At 38.3% G+C, this 19911-nt stretch overlaps 1 protein-coding gene across 10 annotated transcripts in view; it reads right to left on the bottom strand.

The window, feature by feature from the left end:
* Positions 1 to 19817, bottom strand: part of LOC136428494 (aryl hydrocarbon receptor nuclear translocator 2-like) — a 34153-nt gene extending 14336 nt beyond the window's left edge. For 4 of the 10 annotated variants that reach the window (XM_066418049.1, XM_066418053.1, XM_066418051.1 and 1 more), the window contains exons 1-5: positions 19405 to 19817; positions 8521 to 8614; positions 3911 to 3976; positions 1906 to 1953; positions 301 to 458 (exon numbers count right to left, since the gene is read on the bottom strand). In XM_066418049.1, coding sequence (XP_066274146.1) covers positions 301 to 458; positions 1906 to 1953; positions 3911 to 3976; positions 8521 to 8614; positions 19405 to 19459 — 421 coding nt within the window. In that variant the 5' untranslated portion in view covers positions 19460 to 19817. Of the gene's footprint in view, positions 1 to 300; positions 459 to 1905; positions 1954 to 3910; positions 3977 to 8520; positions 8615 to 11954; positions 12121 to 18790; positions 18856 to 19404 lie in introns of those variants that run through there. The other 6 variants (XM_066418052.1, XM_066418054.1, XM_066418057.1 and 3 more) reach the window with 5 other exon arrangements.
* Between the last annotated feature and the right edge of the window lie 94 nt (positions 19818 to 19911).

Below are 19911 nucleotides of genomic sequence, written 5' to 3'. Positions count from 1 at the left end.
TCAGAATATTCTTCAAATTTAAGAGTCAGAAAAAGTAATAAAAACTTTGTTGAACTTTGATGTACTACTTGTTTAAAATTTTGAAGTGAGCTATAGAATTACAGATTCTTAAGGCAGCAGGATTGGTCAATATGTTAAGCTGACAGTCTACTTTATTTTACATGTATGTTGTGCACCCAAAAATTTGTTCGGTGCCACTAAATATTTAGGTTAGGAGCACCAGTGCACCTATTCCCCAAAATGAATCTCGAGCCCTGTCATTAGCTAGTAAGAGTACACATGCCCCAACACCATACTCACCTCTGAGGGACTTCATGTGTGACACAGCCATACGCAGGATTGTCAGCTTGTCGGGTTTCCGTGCCAGGGCGCTGCACGTGGGAACCATGTCCGACAGCTCAGCGATGTACGCTGTCATCTTGTTACGCCTGCGTCGCTCAATCTCGCTGTGGTTTTCTCTGCAAGAGACAAGAAATACACTTCTTCCACTACAAAGTTTGAAACAAAGGGTTGTCTTGTGTTCAGGTTGCCTTTAGAAGAGATTATTATATTGTAGTTATAGTTTGTACACGTCACTAGGGTTATAAAAATGTTAGTATCATAACAGAAAATGTTCCTTTTTAGAAGAAGGTAAGTCATATACATTTGTACGATATAGCTTCCTGTTACAGAAGCATGTGAAACTTTCATTTGACACTAATCCAAAGGTTGACGGTTCATTCCCACTAATCTCAGTCCTTCAATCACTCTCTTACCCATACATGACGTTCATATACATGCCAAGTTTCTCAACCTACATTTTTGTACATTTTTGTGAGGTCCTGATCACATGTGATGATGTGTTTACAAGATGTACATGTGTCGTACAAATTCAGCAGTCATGTGACAGAAAAGGTTGTTGACGGTAAGTTCTGTCATTGCCAATATTGCAACAGTACAAAATGTACATGTACAACAACAACAAATTGTACAACGAATGTGACTGTATGAATGTGTCCAATGTAAAGACTTATGCTGTAATAGAGTGATCTCTTCATGTAGTGACCACAACATAAGGCAGTACATGTATACACTACAGTACAAATAATAATACCACTGCTTTGATTTACATGTATATATTTAAAAAAACATACAACTTTGGCAAAGACTACACACATTTTGCTATCTACAATTTGGCTACATACACAATATTGACAAATCTAGGATCTGGAATTGGTCATTCATCCTCTTTTGGTTGGTAAGTTCTAAAGAGTTTGTAATTACAGAACAACACTGCTCACTACTCTTACAGCACCATCTGTATGATCTGCTAAGAAACAAAGTTAAGCACAATTGCATAATCATGGGAAGTTTGGGAACTGTTCACTGTTGATAGAATCAAATGTTAACACCAATGCGTTGGTCAGACATTGTAAGTGACATTTGCAACATATTGTGCATTCCCTGTAATCAAAGTATCACCACTGTGGTTAAAACACTTGACATAAATCCGACATATCACAATGCTTGTCAAGTTCATTATCACCTTATGCAGAATATCATCAAAATCAATCCAGCATAACTTATGATAATAGAGATTCCTGGAGAGCAGATGAAAGATTTTGAGTTGAAGGTGAAGTGTCAATCAAACTGTCAAAGGCGGAGGGTAAGTACAGTGCAGAGAGCCTAAGCCTTGGAGATACAGAGCGAAGGGACAGATCTACAGCTTATTAGAGCTTAAGCAAGCTTTACAGTGCTCTACAGCTAAGTTATCATGTTAAGTTTTGACTGAATTATGCAGAGTTTTTAGCAAGCAAAGTGAACAAGATCACACAAGCAACAGAGTGAACGAAAGAGAAAAGAAATGAGAAGGAAAGAAGGAACCAAAGAATGGGCTGCTGCGTGGCGCCCACAGGTCTGACCCACCTTGCGAACCTTTCCTTATCGTTCTCGCCTTTCTCACAACCATCGCGCCTGACAAAGGAGCAACAATCAAGAATCAGCCTGAACCAAGACCACGGCCCAACGTTTGCCTTTTTGTAGGGATGCAGTTTGTCCGGCTGCTGTTTTTCTTTTTCATCAAAGAAACTTAGTGTCCAACAAAGCGTAAGCCAAAACAAGAACATTTCTGAATGTGGCTCTTGAACCTTTCCGTGAATGATCTAAACTATGGCGCAAGATACAGTGACCATTCATTCATGCTCCTGAGCAGTGAGCACCAAATATATTTCTGACAGAAAGGTTAGTCAAAGGCAAAGACAAATAACATGCTGTTAACAAAGAGGCTTTAAATCTGTATAAACTTGAATGTCCTTGTACTTAAGTCTGTTCAGGGTGATACATTCGATGTCATTGGTCACTGGATGTTGCAGCATAGAAGAAAAGTGCTGAATAAAGAACTACATGATTGTAGGCTTAGTGTTACTAAAAACGTAATGTTAACATAACCTCATATCAAATTTCTGTGAGTGTTATGCAGTACTGGTAGATTTCAAATTACATTTTTCGTTAGCAGAAAAACAAGTTTTTGATACTGTAACAGAATACAATGTGCTTTTTGTTGAATTGTTGGATATAGTACAGACAGCATTTGATGATTCAGCATGTAGAGAAGCATATGTGACATTAAAGAGCCAAATGTTCAAAGCATCCTTTGTATAAAATTCAACATCACACACTACATGTATTTCACTGTGGTAAAATTTGAGATGACAAAAAAAAAGAGTTTTATCTGACGGAGCTTTGTGACATTATTTGTTTCTAGTTTTCTGTTCCTGAAGACTTTAATTCTCTTCAGGCATTCTCTAGCTGATTGAAAAACCTTTCAAATCACAATTTCCATAATGGAAAGACTTCAAACTCCCTCAAACCCAAACTTAAACATTATACACCTGTTTTTCTTCTCAATGTTGATTTGGAAAAAAAATCAAAGAAGCTAATATTTTTCAAGAAAACTTTGACAACACTGCAAAGTAAAAGTAATCTCTCTGTACCAAAAATTAAGATCAGAATGTGGAAACTGATATTGCAACCACACACAAAGTTGATCACATTGTTTTTAAAAGCTTAACATACACGTACCGTATATAGACGAGACTATCTAACACCTAACACCAAGAAGTGAGAGATGACCACACCAGCAAGCAAGCCACAGAGCAGAGATTAAGATGGGGTATGCAATTAAATATGTTTACCGGTAGATGTTAAACTAGTACATACATGTAGTATAGTAATGAGACACAAGGATAGTAGTGCTATTGAAACTGGCAAGTAGAAAATGCAGAGGTTTATATAAGATTAGATTAGTGTTAAACTGGTTGTTTGCATAAGAAATGTTGCACATCAGTCAAGGGTGCACAATGTAAATTCTGTTCCTCAGAACATTGAATACATACTATCAAGTTGCCACTAATTGCAATCAAGAATTTGATTCGACATTGCCATTTCTCATGCATACAATTATTTGAAGATTTAAACAGGCAACATTATACATATAGCTCTGCAAGCCCGTTTATGTCTTGGAAACATTCAAAGGTTTACTCTAGCTACTCAAAGTCCACCAAAAATGCAACATGCAACGTTGCACCTTCTGTGCGTCTTAAGTGAAGTCAAGAGAAAGAATTGTGCCAGAGAGCGAGACAAGGAAGAGCCACATTCACAGTTACCACTTTTCTTCTGCAAGGTCAAGGAGGAAAGTTCAGAGAGGAGTAGAGATAAGAAAATCACGGTTGTGGAAAGAAGATGTCCAACTTTTGCTCGGCTGAAGCGGTGCAAAAGTACATTTAAAAGCACACCGAGAAGCCACTTTGTACAGAGACACTTGATGGTTGCTCTGATCAGGTGAGGTTTGGAAGAGAAAAACAAGTACTATACAGAAGCTTGACGGCTTTGTGCTTTACCAAAAGAGGTGACCTTCAACCTTTGACCTCACCTGGCATACTTGGTGCCCTGTGAGTGTGACCCACCCTGGCTGTAATCATCGTCATCAAACTCTCCCCTGCAAAATAAGAAATAACCGTAGGTCAAATGAAAAGGTCGCAAAGAAACGGGGTCAAAACGTACGGAAATAATTCTGATAATGTGAAAAAATTTACTTTAAGTTAGCCTGATTAGTACTTCCCCTTCGTTACTAAGTAATTACAATTAGTGTTTCCATAAAAAAATGTATATTAGAGTTATCTCTTAGAATTGTTACTTTGCCATACTTTGTTCCTTGTACCACTGTTATACAATAAAGTTCATTAATTCATTGACAAATTTGTAGGCTACAACTCAGCTCAAAAGTATCATGTTTTCCTTCTTCTTTATTTTGGGGATCTAAGGTTGGGTTTTGGAAAATTCTTTCCCATGGAAACTTCAGTTGTCTGGATAATATCTATTTTGCAGTCTTGCCATGTTGAAATTAAAAGCCATATCAAGGATAATACCCCCCCCCCCCATGCTTGCTACAGAAAGTTCCTTCGGCAGTTTCTGGAAGCTGAAATAAATTTGCATACATGTCATGACATAGAAAACAATAAGGCTCGTTAGACAGCTTGATAATTACAATGTACTTGTTATTGCTAATCTCCGTTCATGTAAACCTACTGTACATTGTATGTAAAACATTTTAAATTTGTAACTTCATATAATTTCCCTGCCATCAACAATAATTGTCAATGAGTAGTATTAATAGTAGTACTACTGTTACAGTAGTACTAACCCTTCTTTCCTGCATGTATGGTACCAAAAGCTAGTATAACAACTCCCGAGACCTCATAGGGAAAGGTATGTTGGCTTGTGTTATACTTGTAGTGGTTTAAAGTTCATTAATGGTCAAGATGCACTACAACAGAGAAAACTGCTCTAGCCAAGTACATGTACACTAATGCTATAACAGCTAACACATTGGATAAAAGAACATTTTACAAAAAAGCTATAATTGAAGCTTGGTTTTTCAAGCCACAAGTACAACTACAAGTACATATTTTGACAATGGCCTAGGGGGGGTTGCTATTGACTAACCTCTTGCCTATAGAACAGGTAGTGTCCTTGAGCAAATCTAACGAAAGAGAATACTAGGTATACAAAATTACAAGTATGAGGAGGATAAAATTTGTGCAGAATGGCCTGTAGGGTAAAAGGCTTAGCCATAGATCAAACTTCTATTACCCGTGTAGACACTTCACAGCCTGGCAAACTACAGTCATCATCAGGTTTAACGATTTTTTGAAAACTTTCTTCCGTGACCATTGTGTGAAAAACGGTCAATGCCGCAGTTTCTTGTGACCCCTGGTATAAGAGAGGTCACAGTCGGTAGGCCTGCCTATCCATCATACCTTACAGGACATGGCTGGGCATAAACCTGCCTACTTAGGTACAGCAGGGTCCACAATAAAGGGGTTTTTAGCTGCCAATACCTAATTATAAAGTTAACGAGAACCATTTCTCTTAACCTTTAAGTTATAAGTTATGCCGTTACTGTAACATATCACAATATATCACTCAGATTTTTATACTGTTTTCAAAAGTTATGACTTATGAGGCTCTAATAGCTGAGAAATATTACATTATCTAATATGTCTATTAATTTACGGTTTGCCTAACAATGTTTTTACTAAAATACTTACCTTTGGGTGAGGTATCCACCTAAATTCTGGTAAAATGAAGCTTACATGTAGCTGCTGCATGTACATATAAATCTACATAGTATATAGCAACTGTTTCGATCTGGCAAACAAATTTCAGCGATACCGTGTATAGTGGAAGAATATGTTTTGAATGAGTGAAAATGATTCAAAATACATGTACTCCAATATGCTTTGGGAAAGCAAGAATATACATCCACCAGCAAAATGTCTTGTTCTGGTAAGAAATCCACCAATCACAACGGACATGCTCATGAGGAAACATTATCTGGCTAACCTACTGCCTTTTTCTCCACACGCATCACATTTAAATTTTGACCCCGTTCACACTCATTTTTTTCAATCGCGATTGAAGTATAATCGCGATTGAATCGATCCGATCGCGATTGATTTTTTCAGTGTGAACGCTCCCAATCGCGATTGGAACGATCCAAAACGATCCAGTCGCGATTGGATTGTAACTACCTCCGGAGGTAGTTTGATTGGATTAATCGCGATCGGATCCAATCCAATCCTATCAAATTTTGAGTGTGAACACAACTACGATTCATTCCATCGCGATCGGCGGAGATTTCGGCTGGTTCCGGGGGTGGGAGGTCATACATGCGGGTACGTGGGGTCATAGTTCGCATCGCGCGGGAAAACAAACCCAATCTGCACGTCAGATCGCTCTTTTACAACAACAACAACAACAACTTTTCATCGTCAACAATGCCCAAGAAGAAGAATAAAACTCCGTCAGCAACTTCAGTTGGTGGCAGATGGCGCGATGAGGAGACCAGGGTCCTCATCGCAATCTGGGGGAGAGAGGAGGTGCAGGCCAAACTGGGGAAATGTCACCGAAAGAGGGACATTTACCGCACCAAGTGACAATGTCTAGCGGAAAAATAGACACAAAACAAGGACAACAACAACATTTACCAGATGATCGCCGATAGCATGCTTCAATCGTGCTTCAATCGCGATCGGATCACGGCATACTTTAATCCACTTGGCCAAAAGCAGTGTGAACGCAAAAGTTTCTTTGCGTTCAATCGCGATCGGATCGAACAATCGCGATTATACTTCAATCGCGATTGAAAAAAATGAGTGTGAACGGGGTCTTTGACTGTGAGAGGCATGCAACAACACACACGGCATACACACACAAACACAGACACAGAAACACACATATTAAGAGCTACCTACATTTCAAGCCAAGCATGGGTAACAATTGACTTCTGAATTCAGCATGTACGTGACAGATACATGATGACCGCAACTCCTGTCTTCTGAATGTTGATATTGGTCATTCCTACACAGTGTTCTCGCCAGCGCCCGTCCTCCCGTCATTTGACGGGTTTTTGTCGCGCATGACGGGCAAAATTTTTGCCCAACCCGTCATTTTTAATGGACAAAAATCGGTGTGTAAAGATATTTAGACAGAGTTTAGAATTTTGCAAAAACTCCAGAGGATCACCGGAAGTTCGCAACGAGGGCGATCTAGATCATTTCTAATGCCCGCCGGCGACAACCCCAGCCACACAGAAAGAGCGCCGTGGTGGATATTTGGTGGCCGCCGAAAACTCGGCGTCATGCGCCACCCTCCCCACAGTTTTGGCTGGTCGCATCGGGCTGACGTTTATTTCTGTTTTGTCCCTCATGGTTCACCGTCAGTTATTGTTATCAAAGAAGCCTAAAAATTCAGAAATATTCCTATAGCTATCAGGCTTTCTGTAATCTGTAAAACATTATTAAAGTTTTAAGCCGCGGCGGCTGAGTTGCATGCGCTTTCTACCCGTAAGAAATGGTAAACAGGCGTCAGATATTCTATTCCACCAATCACAGTGCGTCGTCTCCGTCGCGTCAAGAAAAACCGACCAATGACATGCGAGTCTCGCTACTCATTGGCGGGGATCGCATGGATCGCACGACGAAGCGGCTGTTGGAAGGCTTGAATCAACAACTTTTGAAGACATTCAGTGCAGTTACCAGAGAAATTAATCGTGGAAAACATGGGAGAAAAAAAATGGATGTCTTTATGGCGTTCTTTCTCAAAGTAGGGTGTCAAATTCCTCATTATGTTCAATAATTACAGGGAGCATACGGGACAAGTGTTGAAAAATTTTATTTTTGCCGACTTATTCTGTGTGTATTTTTGGTAGGTCGTAGATACGTAATAAAGTTTTGTTGTGCTTGATTTTGTTTTCTTTGCCGATTGTATACAACATAGAAATGTAGCTTGTGTGTGAACATTCGATCTTACCGCGATGACGGCACGCCTCCCCCCAAAATTAAGCCTGAAACCCTTGTGTAATTTTTCATCGAAAGAGATGTCATTAAACTAAGCTTATTCTACCAAGAAATTTGCCCCTCAGAATGCAGGAAATAGCGTTTCAGAGGGTCTAGATTCCAAAATTTTCAGGGGGAGAATACCCCCGGACCCCCCTATCATGGTCACGCCTCCGGCGCGACGCCTCGCGCCTTCGGGGCTCGATATGTTCTTCCCTGAAGCAAAATTGAAATGACGGGTAAAAATTTCAGGCTGGCGAGAACACTGTTCCTAAATCTTGTCTCATCGTACATACGTGCATTACCTAAAACAAAGCTTGGGCACATTCTCACTATTCCAGGCCTTTCTTGAAGTACCTCAGGCAGCTTTGTGTATAAATGTACATGGAAGTGGCTAACACTAAAAGTATATTCTGCAGCTACAACAAGCTATTTTTTGGATAGGCTCAACAGTTGTTAACATCTATAGGTACAATGTGTATTCTAGTGTTTTCATCTTGTATGTGCATTCCTTCTTTTGTCTAAGACAGTGTATTTTACAGTTTTCATCTTGTGCGTGCATTCCATCTTCTACCTGTATCTGTAGGAGGAGAGAAAGTGTGTGTATCCCAGACTGACAGACATGTGGGTACACAGTACTCACTCCTTCATGCCTTGCTTCCTCTTGCGACTCTGCTGCCCCGTCGGGTCCGGCGACACCACACTCTGCGAGGACGAGGAAGATGGGGCCTCCTCACCTGAAATACACATTCAACAATATGTCAAATTTGGTAACATGGTGGTCTAGTGGTTACGGTAACAGTTATGGGTTTGAACCCGGTCCCAAAGTTGTGCCCCTGGGAAAGACACCTTTTAAACACATTAGACATTAACTCACTTGAAAATGAGTACTGTATTTCTTCAGGTCCTGTAATATTGAGAAGAGCCTCACCTTGCGCATATTAAAGAACCCACCACACTTATTGATAAGAGTAAGGGTCCTTCCCAGTGTGCATGGATCAAACCTACCAGTCTGGTCTTACACAGCTTGTACAAAAATGTACAAAACTTCCGTGCAGTGCCTTGTGGAAAACCAGGCAAACGAACAAAAAACTAGTCTACATCTACCATGCACAGTTACTCAGCGAAACCCACATACATTTGTATTCACCGTTATACTTAGGAGGGGTTTAACATTGCATGGCTAATTGTACAATTAGTGACACTCCTGTATGTTATAAATAAAGTACAAATGTATCCCTTGAACTTTCAATTTTCATAAGGCCTCCAGGAAGAGTACATGTAGTTTAGATCACTAACACTAGTAACAGCTATTCAGGACACCAATGCTCTACATTGTACTTTATTCCAACCACCATCTGTCACTTACAACTGGGGGTTAGAGTCTCAATAACAGAAAAGACTACACAAAGCCACCCTGAAAGACAGAAAGAACTTGTCGTTATAGTTAGGCAATGAGTTGGAAGTTTTCCCACGAGATACAAATGACTGTCCGTGTGGTGTTTTTCTAAGTATGAAATACACTTAACATGTGGCTTGCATGTACGCATGTCACAGAATTCTAACATCTCTAACTAACTAAGAACTCGTTCAATGAATGTGAACCATGGCAAATATTATCACAATCCATCAATAGCTTCAAATTCTTGAACACACACACATACTCACATTAACACACACACAGTCAAAGAAAACAATACCTTCATTCGTGATTAAATCATGGAGGTTGAATATCGTAAAACGCAATGTTTTACTGCAGTAACGTTTGTTTGTTTGTTTGTTTGCTTCTTGAACCATACCTTGAGAAAATGTGGTCCACAAACTGCATGCAACGGAAGGAATCATACTTGCGTGACAGCTGTTGTTTCAAGACACAAGTTTCAAACTTAAGGAGGTTCAAGATAATGTTACATGGGATCATGCTACCATTTTCAAAAATGTCTACAGAGACATAAATGCTTTCAATTGGTAATACATAAAATCCTGTCCAAAAAAGTCACTTTTTCCAATTTCTACTGAAAGCATGCATGCAATTTCCTTCAATCCACTCAACAATTGAAAAAAAAAAAACAGGAAAAAATTAAGAAAATTATCTGATCTGTATGAACGATGACTAGCAAAGCTTCATTAGTGACTTTACAGTAGTCAGTCTAGGAAACATACTGCGGGAATTGGCAAATCAAGCACAAATTGCTGCATAACTAAAAAACAGGAAAAATTTCACCATGAACCTCCTTACCACAAACCTGGCATCAACCTGGACAAATATTCGCCTTTCGTATTTATATCTGGCTATAAGGATAAACACGTTGTTTCTATATTTAGTTGCTAATTAATCTTTTGATGTATATCTCAAAATGGAACGCTCCAAACTCAGGACACCTGATTGATTATAACTCTGCGTGGAGTGACGTCAGTTTCAACCTACTGTTAATGACAGGCTGGGGTGTATTTATTCCATACTATATATGGTCATGGAAAGAACACCATTGGATACAAGAAGAACACCTAATATGTTATTACTGAATCTACCAGGAAGAAGCACTTAATCGAAGAGCCATGTATATGCTCTTAAAAGATGCAATAAATACTTCATGTATATACCTGTAGCATGATGTTTACATTGGGCACACGTACATGTATGTACATGTGCATTTTTGTACCTTTCACAACAGTATGTGCAACGAAGATGTATAAATCGAATTTGGAAGCGAAAGAAAAAGTATACATACATGTATGATATATATATATGATTAATGTATTCTCCTTGTCCACTATACAATGCATAGGGAGGGATATTAATAACTTAAAGAAACATGCTTAAACATCCTGTGGTATATCATACTACATGTAGACCCAAATACCAGTACTACCACAGAAGCCACAAGTCAATACTGTAGGATTACGAATTCCATGGAATTTGGATGGAACCCAGTAACAGCTGAAAGAATTTTAAAGAGAATGAACCCTATGCCTTCCCTGAACTGACAGGTTTCAAACATTCAATTTTGTACTTGATGCATACCGAAGATCATACATTGATACAGTACATTTGACAACCAAGAACTCAAATTGGTGACTGGCCAAGATTCTAAATTCTTTCCCAGCAAAGAGACGAGAATAACACTGGCTAATACAGCCTTTGTTGTTATCCCTATGCTGATTTATTGCTTGTTGCAAAGAATGACAGGTATTCTGAATAGCTTTGCTACTCTATTAATTATGCATATTGAGTATCATGATAGTACATGTGGCAAGGCTTTAAAGAGTTTGACTTTTTTCACATCCATGGTTCTGTTTTCACATCCATGGTATTATTTTTCACATCCATGGTTTATCTTTTCATGTTCGTCATTTCATCTTTTAACACATATACTCAAACCTCCTTGCTCAGACATAGTCTACATTTATATCACTACTGTCATAAAAAGAGTTGTTATTCCTGCAGATATTATATTTCCAATTTTCGCACTGAAAAACACAAGACAATCTGTATGATTCTGCAATCAAATGAAAATCTTATTGTTTATGTCAATGAAACTGAGGATTTTACGCTACCTTGCTACCTCAGACAACTGTTAATATTGGTAGGGAATAGCCCTGTCCCCACTCAACTATACAATATACGTAGAGTACATGTGCAGTATATCACAGCTTATAGTGTTTTCCTTCGTATAAACTAAATTTAAAATAAGAATCAAAAGCAGAGAATAGTCTAGTAAAGTACCTGTAAATGCAGATTCTCAAATATAAATGCCCAGTAAAAGATCCACAATAAAATGTTCTTTAAGAATACCAAAATATAAAAAAATATACACTTACAATTAAAGTATATCAGGCAAGGAATAACATTACAAGCTTATTTTACAATGCTTTTGATGTGGGATTCACTGCATAGGCATATTTCCTGACGCCAAGTTCTCACAAGAAGGGGCTACGCAGATGGTGTAAAATTACAGGCATGCATTTGGGTTACCACTTATCATGATAAAATGCACATAACTGAAACGGCTCTACTGACAACACAGACAGAACACGCACATACAGTTAGACCATATCAAGGAAGTTCAGACTCACAAAAGTTCCTGGGCTTCAACAGACTATTTGGGAAGGTATTGTAGGCTGTTTGGAGGCTGAGTTTGGCAGGTAAAGGTTGTCGGAGAGATCGTACAAGATGGCTTCAGCTGGAGTTGCAAGGGACTGGATTCATGCAGGAGGTGGTGGTGGTTGTGAAAGACGTGATCATCGTGTATAAACAGAATCCCTGGGTCAAACCATTAGCAAGTCCCAACAGGGGTCCATGGCATTCATGTCTCAACGTCAAACCTAAATTCTTCTGTAGGAATTTCTTTGTAAATATTTTCTTTAGAAGCATTTTTTGCTCTCAGTATCGATTGATTATTCCATTTTTCATACATCTAAATTGTTTCTGTGGAGAAAAATTATTCCTCCTGTGCATGTCCCCCACTTGGAAGAGAAATACTGCTTCCATAACGTGCTAGGGAATATTGACAATCAGCTCCAGGCCTGGCTGAACTGGCGGAACATGTACGCGCATACTAAAAACCTTATTATGACAACAAACACTTCTCCTGCCATACTGGCCTTCCATAAATGAATTATACAACTGAATTTAATGTGACAGAGGCTCTTGAAAGGAAAGGGAAAGGGGCACATGAAAGGCGATGTGAAAATAAAATCCAAAAGCCAAATATTCATTCATTAACACATTTTTCCTGCTTAACAACGGTGCCATGCATATTCTAAAATAAACATGGCAGTTACTACAAATCATTTTCAATTCAACCTTTAACACTGCAATGAACAATTACTACTTTGATGTTGTACAGCAACCACAGGCTAGATCTAAAGGCTGAAAGGCCAAGTATTTTGCATGCAGTAATTTGTAACGTATTTGTTCCCTATTCATTATACGCACGAACGACTTATGCATATTTTTTCACATAGGAAAATTACTTTTACTCTTTGTGATTGTAAATTTCAGTGAACAGGAATAAAGTTGGATTTTTTCATGCATGCAGCACAAAAAAACATGTTATGATACTCTTGAAATTGTACAAGAATGCATGCACACAAGTTAATGCTCTACAATTGAACATGGCAGCTGGGTTCTCTGTGGCCTCTCGGGCCTTCAGGCTTAGGCAGAGAGAAATCATCTCTCTTTATGAGCAATGACAGCTATGACAGGGATGATCAGAATTTCAACATCAGTACATAGGAATATATTGTGCCTGACAATAACTTTAATGACTAAAACACCAAACACAAGGGGAAGGGATAGGCATTGTTGTATATGATATATATATATATATATATCAGCTAAAATCAACTTCTGTTTTCTGTCCATATACGTTATAAAGAATAACAGTCTTACAAAAACATGAGCTTCTGTACCATATATATTCTCTCACAATCAAAACCTGATACAAATGTAATTTATAAGTAATTACCATTTGATGAGAACAATATTACACAACTCAAGGACAAACGTGTTGCAATAATGTAGCCACAAAACAAAATAAAGTACCGTATTGTCTCGAATAAAGTATGCACTTTTTAAACATTTCAAAATTCAAAAGGCAGCACAAATTATTGCTAAAGTCAGGGTGCGTACTTTATTTGAGGTTATTGCCAGGACAAATTAGAAAAGGACCTCAAACTCATACCCTTGCTTAATTTCAAACCTGGAACCCAGCTACGGTTAAACAATACATGGCTCAATACCTGCCAATTTGTAACTTGTCGTAGGCAATCTTCAAGTTTGCAGAGACGATGTTGGTGGAGTAAACAAGAGAATCTTTTATGAATCTAAGGTATGTCATTATGTAGAAGTCCTTGATATAGGAAAAATGACCTGGAGATAATAGAAGGAACTGAATTTATCCTGTTCAAAATGTGTTCAAGATCAGTGGAGAAGGGGTGCGCAATTTATGTTTCAGTTCTGCAAATTTGTCTGGAACTAGCCCCAAATCAGGGGTGCGTACTTTAATTGGGGTGCATACTTTAATCAAGAAAATACTGTAGCCATGAATGGCTTTATAAACTTCTATTGTTATATTTGCTTTCATGTTGAAAAGGCATATGTCCTTGGGAAAGGAAACAAGGTTTATTGTTTATTGATAACAATGGCATAGGTTGTAATTAATGTTTCTAATATGCGAAAAGGAGCTAGCATTTTACTCAAACCTGCAAAGACATGTGACTAATATAGGGCACCGAATTCATTCTTGGGTATAGGTGCACTGGTGTACCTAGCCTAGAAATTTGGGTACACAGAAAAAAATTGGGTGCACAACATACAATAAACTATAAGGCCATGCCAATTTTTTTTGTTGCTTCTCGGAATGGACTGTCCTGTTTTTCCCATTTTGAAAAAAAAATGTGGTCGCTATTCCCATTCAAAAAATTTTTACTCCCAATTTTACTATCTGTTCAGTTGTAAAACTCAATAGCCACCAAAATAGATTATAAAGGCCTGCACATGCCTAAAAAGGAGTGGTCACATTGATCATAAGTTGTAATTTTTCATTTATTAAAACTATTTCTCAATATCAATCCATATATTACATGGCAAAAGGTAATGTTGTTACTAAAATTATAGTACTAGATCAAAGAAAGGGTGCATTGCATTAAAACAAGCCATACAAAGCTGAAACTTGAAAATCCTCTTATACTTATGTCTAACCCTTATCTTTACCCCAGACTATTTGCAAAAGTTTTTTAATTTTTTTTTGGCCTGTCGCTCAAGTTTTTTTTTTTAAATCCGAGAATCAACAAATAAAATTGGTGTGGCCTAATGTCAGAAAAACTGAATTACAAAGCTTACTGCCTCTTTTTAGAGCTTGAATCTGAAATTATACATCTAGCTTAAAACTTTAAACAATATATATGACAGAAGTTTTCTTTTTCTGACAAGAATTTGCTGTGTACTATAAGTATTACAATGTAAACAATGGTACATGTATCTTTACATTCATAACCCTAGACAAATATCTAGGTGCACCAGTGCACCAATAGTAAAAAATTAGGTGCATGGCTGCAATTTTGGGTACACAAAGGTACATAAAAAATTGCACCCAGTCTTTCAAGATCTGATTTCTGACAAGAAGTTGCACAGCTGCAATTTCGGGTACACAAAGGTGCATACAAAATTGCACCCAGTTTTTCAACACCTGTAATTTCAACGTCACTTTTACATGTAACTGAAAGTATGGACACCAAATGATCTTTTCATTCCACCTGACAGTCTCTCACAAATTGCTCTCATTCCACATTGACAACATGTACAAACTATGTCAGCAATGCCAGAAGGCCAATCACTCAAAAATTGAGCAGGTGACCATTTTTATTATCCATGACAACCTACATAGCCACATTTCAAGGACTGACTTCCGTATTACTTTTTTTGCAAAATGTAGATGCTACATGTATATTGTATTCTCACAATTACATGCAGCTTTTTCAGGAACCTACATGTGATGGTGTATAGAGTCACCGCGAGGGTTGTTATTGTCATAATTTAGAACTATTTTCAAGTTATTGTTAGAATGTGTGTAAGAGATTTGATACTTTTGAAATATTTTGAATGTGATTTCAACTTTATAAATATTTCTTACGTTTTCTAAAACTTTAGAAATATTCATGATGTAGAATATGATATTTACAATGGTTTCTAAATAATGGTAACAGCATTCTACCATTATTTACAATTTCTTACCATTTTCTACCATTATTTGTAACATCTCTATAAATAGGTCAGAGGGCTGGGAAGAAAGTAATTCACACATCCTTGCGAAGTTTAAGGAAGAATGCTTTCCACAAAGGACCGAGCGATGTCCTGCAGTGAAGTCTAAAGATATACAAAGGCAGACAGAAGGGCCAGATTAGCATCTACTTTTATGGGGGCAATCACCATTCTACCATTGTTAACCATTTTCTACCATTTTTTGTAAATATTTCTAAAAGTTAAATAATCACATAGATGTTTAGAAATTATTACAAATAAAGAGGTTTTTGTGCAGTTACTTTCAAAATATTTCTAAATTATCTAATTAAATTCAAATAAATTCATATTCTATCTAATCTTTTAGAAAACTTTAGAACTATTGTCAGTCAGATATTCTTTTATAAGAAATTTTTCAAAATGATTACAAATATTATTATAAAACCCTTGCGGTGACTCGGAATGGACTCTATCACATCTCCCCTCCAATAGTAGTACACCTCTTTTGTTTAAAATAGACAGATGGCCCTCATAAATCTTTATGTTTGCTAGCCTGTTAATTCATCCTTACTGTCAACAGATAGACATGAGTTAACGTGTATAGAAAGTCATCAATACATGATGTAGATTTAATCATGGCACACAAAAAAGTAGGTATCGATATAATAATGCTTTCGTCTGTGTTTTCATTGAATGTCTGATGTCAAACAGTGGCACCAACTAGTCAATCCTCACGCCATCTGCTAATAAATCATCCTTGTCAACGATGCAGTTCCAAAACAATGTGGTCATGGTTCGCAGCACAGACAGCAGGTGCACAAATAAAGTCCGCCTCTTGATTATTTATAATGAAGTTAGGAACGTGATTAGTCTTCATTTGTCAATGGCTGTAAGTAGCTGTCAATGACAAGAATGTCATGATTCTATTGTGATGCGTGCTGTCTGTTATTCGTTTGTTATGCAAGTTGGCAACACATGGGGACAAACTCTGGTGCAAGGAAAAGTAAATTATGGTATTAAACCAAGGATTAAACTAAGAAGAAAAACACAATACCAGAATGGTGGACATATTTTGAATGTCCATTTGATGAAGATCATATGAGTACAAGGGAGCATTGCATTAAATATACCAACAAAATGAGTACTGTAAATGCAGAAATGCTTGCAGTGGTTTTATGTTCGCAATTTTCTTGGTGAGCTCTTCGCTGCGAACTTAAATTAAAACCACCTCGAAATTTTATGCCCTCCTACCCCCTTGTCTGTTATTGTCTCAAACGCGAACTTAAAACCACTGCAAACACTCCATTTTCCCCCTACCACGAAATTTAAACCATGTGAGCTTAAATACAGTATCTGACTGACAGAGAGATACTGTATAATCAAAGACTGGCCCTGTGAATTGGCAAATGAGTGACACACAGAAGTTATGAGCAAAATGGGTCATGTCATATGCCCAGAAGGTCTATGTGTCACTGAGTGTTTTTGTTTTTTACTCAGTGAGTGGTCACTGGGTAACAAGACTTGAAGGCCATTTCAAGGACAGTTAGGTTACAGGTCTGTTCTGTAACTGACCCAACAGGAGAAGCAGCTCTGGAAAATCCTTACCCCATTTCTTAATTAGTGGGAAATTTGTGTTTAAATTTGCTTGTTCTGGTCGTGCTATACTCAATATATATGGAGATACGGTGCCCTCCCCACATATAAGATATTTTGGAGTCTTTGGACTGCAAACAATCAATTCAAGCCTTTCAACAATTCATGTTGTACTGTTGAAAATAAACTTATCTTATTGTTTAGTTAGATACCAGGCACAGCAAGGGAGTTTGCAAACACCTGTGCATACCTGTACGGATCGGTAGCTTGTTTAGCTCCTTGAACAAACTGCTAGGTACATATTTGTCCGCGTTTCCACACAAAGCGGTTATTATCAACACAACGGCAAGCAGCAATTCGTGCCAAAGACAGAACTGTTTAAACATCTCTGGCACAGTAGCCTGTACTTTGAAATAGGGGCAATTTGATAACAAATACCCTGAATGATTTTACTTAACATGTATCTGAGTATCCAGGGCTTGAAATGTTACGTCACTGGCATAGAGAAAAGTATTTACAGTCAAAACAGGTGTAATACACCTTAAGGCAGTCTTCCAGTTTTGCCAAACAAACAAACAAAAAGAAATCTTGCTTGACACACATTTTTGATCAAATTGATTTAGACATTTGGGGTCAGGCAATAAACTTTCCTTTTTTTGTTCTGAACAGAAAAAGTATATCATTCTCCTCCATGCCATTGCTGAGAGGAGCATGTCTTTGGTTGACCCCATTGCAACTGAACCTTATCTAATCGGGGTATTATCTTGTGATAATTGGAACTCAATCAATCACCTTCTTTTCATCACTTAATTAATAGTACAGATAGGTTAATTGTCTTGCATAGCTTACTACATGAGGGGAAGTAGATTATAAGAACCACTTCTTATGCAAATGTCTATTGTTAAAGCAGGTTGGCACCAGGGCTGTCTCCAGGACTCGTCCCCCAGCCCTGAATTCAATGTCCGAAATAACAAGTTCTTTATGAATGCAATACACGGCTTTGCCTATAACTTATTACAGTATAACATATACTTACGATATGATACTTGTTACACTCTGATGGCAACATCTTTTTACGTTTACTGCAAATTGTCACTGCCATCCACAGTAATATTAGTTCAACATGTGCTTAAGTCAAGAGTCATAATATTATTTTGTGACTACAATGTCATTGTCTCCACTCTTCATTGTGTCTGCACATACTGAATCCGGACACCATAATATCACTACAAAATAGTTATGTTGTTTGTACAATCGATATACCTTTTTAAGGTTCAACAAACCTGGATTAGTACATAAAGTAAAAGCGGCATAAAACCAGATCAGATGACTAGGTTTGATTCACCCACAACGGGATGATGGACCCATATTCTTCCTTGGAAGTGTGGTGGTTTGTTTAACATGCTCAATGAGTGTCTCTTCTCAGATGATGGAAAAAATGAGTAATGTTGAAGATTGTGCTCATGTACTATTTCAAATACACTTGATGAAGCTTTGTGAAAAGTCCCAACTTTCTATACTCCATACTTTTGTTTATATACCAGATTATGTAACACACAAATTGAGGAAATCTTACCTAGATTCTTTGTCCTATGGAAGAGGAATCTGCATTGAAAGCTGTGTCCATATTTTGCGGAACAATGCACAAGTAAACACGCAGTCTTTAATTCTCACCCCTGACCCACTTCCACTTGTAACTTACACTTGAAAACTTGCGCCCCCAAGCGGCGCGACGATTCGATCGCAACTGCAATTCTTTCTGATCGAAAATGTTATATCTTAGAAACAAATATCATCTGAATACGTCGACTACAATTTTGTTTTCTTAACAAAATATCATGTCTGCGTATGTGTAAATGTTTGGTCAGTGCACAGCGGGAAACTAAGAACACCCAACAGTTTAACTGATAACTGGGACAGCAGTAGACGTTTGTTTTGACAAGGACTTCCCATTCTATACTTTCGTCTGTAGCGCGTCGTGAGAGATGTCGTAACATTGTTTACACTGTCTTGCAATATTGAGTCTGAGGGGAGATTTCTTAGACGTCTAAAAGTGCTAGATATTCCGAGGAAGTGTTTCCCTGAAACAATGGTCATTTATCAGATGATAGGAGGTCTCTAAAGATCCCCGCCCTCCACAAATCGTCATAGCTAGCGGGTCCGCACATGAAACCAAACCGTGACACGTACCTCCACCGCCGCCCACTGCAGCGCCAGGTAACGCCATCGTGGTCACCGACGACATGTCGGCACCCTGCGGGAAGTTGTTCGCCTCCACCGTACCGAGTTTCCTCTCCGCTCGCGTGAAAAAGTTGGTTACGATAAATTTGTTTTGTCCCAGGCGACGACGATGATGGGGCTAAGCAGTCGCGAACTTCCTCCTGTCAGCAACTAGATATCTGGGAAACGCCTGTCTCCGCCAACCACCTAATGACGATCTCAGAACTCTTTAAAACCTTCCTTAATCGTACACGAACGGAAATAAAAGCTTGCAGATGACAAAAGCATGACCATCAGGAGAAATCTTCCCCTCCCAGTGACACAGACGGCAGACGAATCTCTGGCTGGCGGCCACACAAAAGCTGTGGCACGAGATTTGACGAGAAGTTGCGAGATTATACAAACACTATCGCGAGATTTAACGAGACATCGCGAGATTATACAAACTTCCCCGCGAGATTTAACGAGAATCTACGA

The sequence above is a fragment of the Branchiostoma lanceolatum genome, chromosome 2 (assembly GCF_035083965.1).
Source record: "Branchiostoma lanceolatum isolate klBraLanc5 chromosome 2, klBraLanc5.hap2, whole genome shotgun sequence".
In the NCBI taxonomy this organism is placed as follows: domain Eukaryota; kingdom Metazoa; phylum Chordata; class Leptocardii; order Amphioxiformes; family Branchiostomatidae; genus Branchiostoma; species Branchiostoma lanceolatum.
Note: the sequence above shows the minus strand (reverse complement) of the source record. Positions and strands in the feature narration are given on the sequence as shown.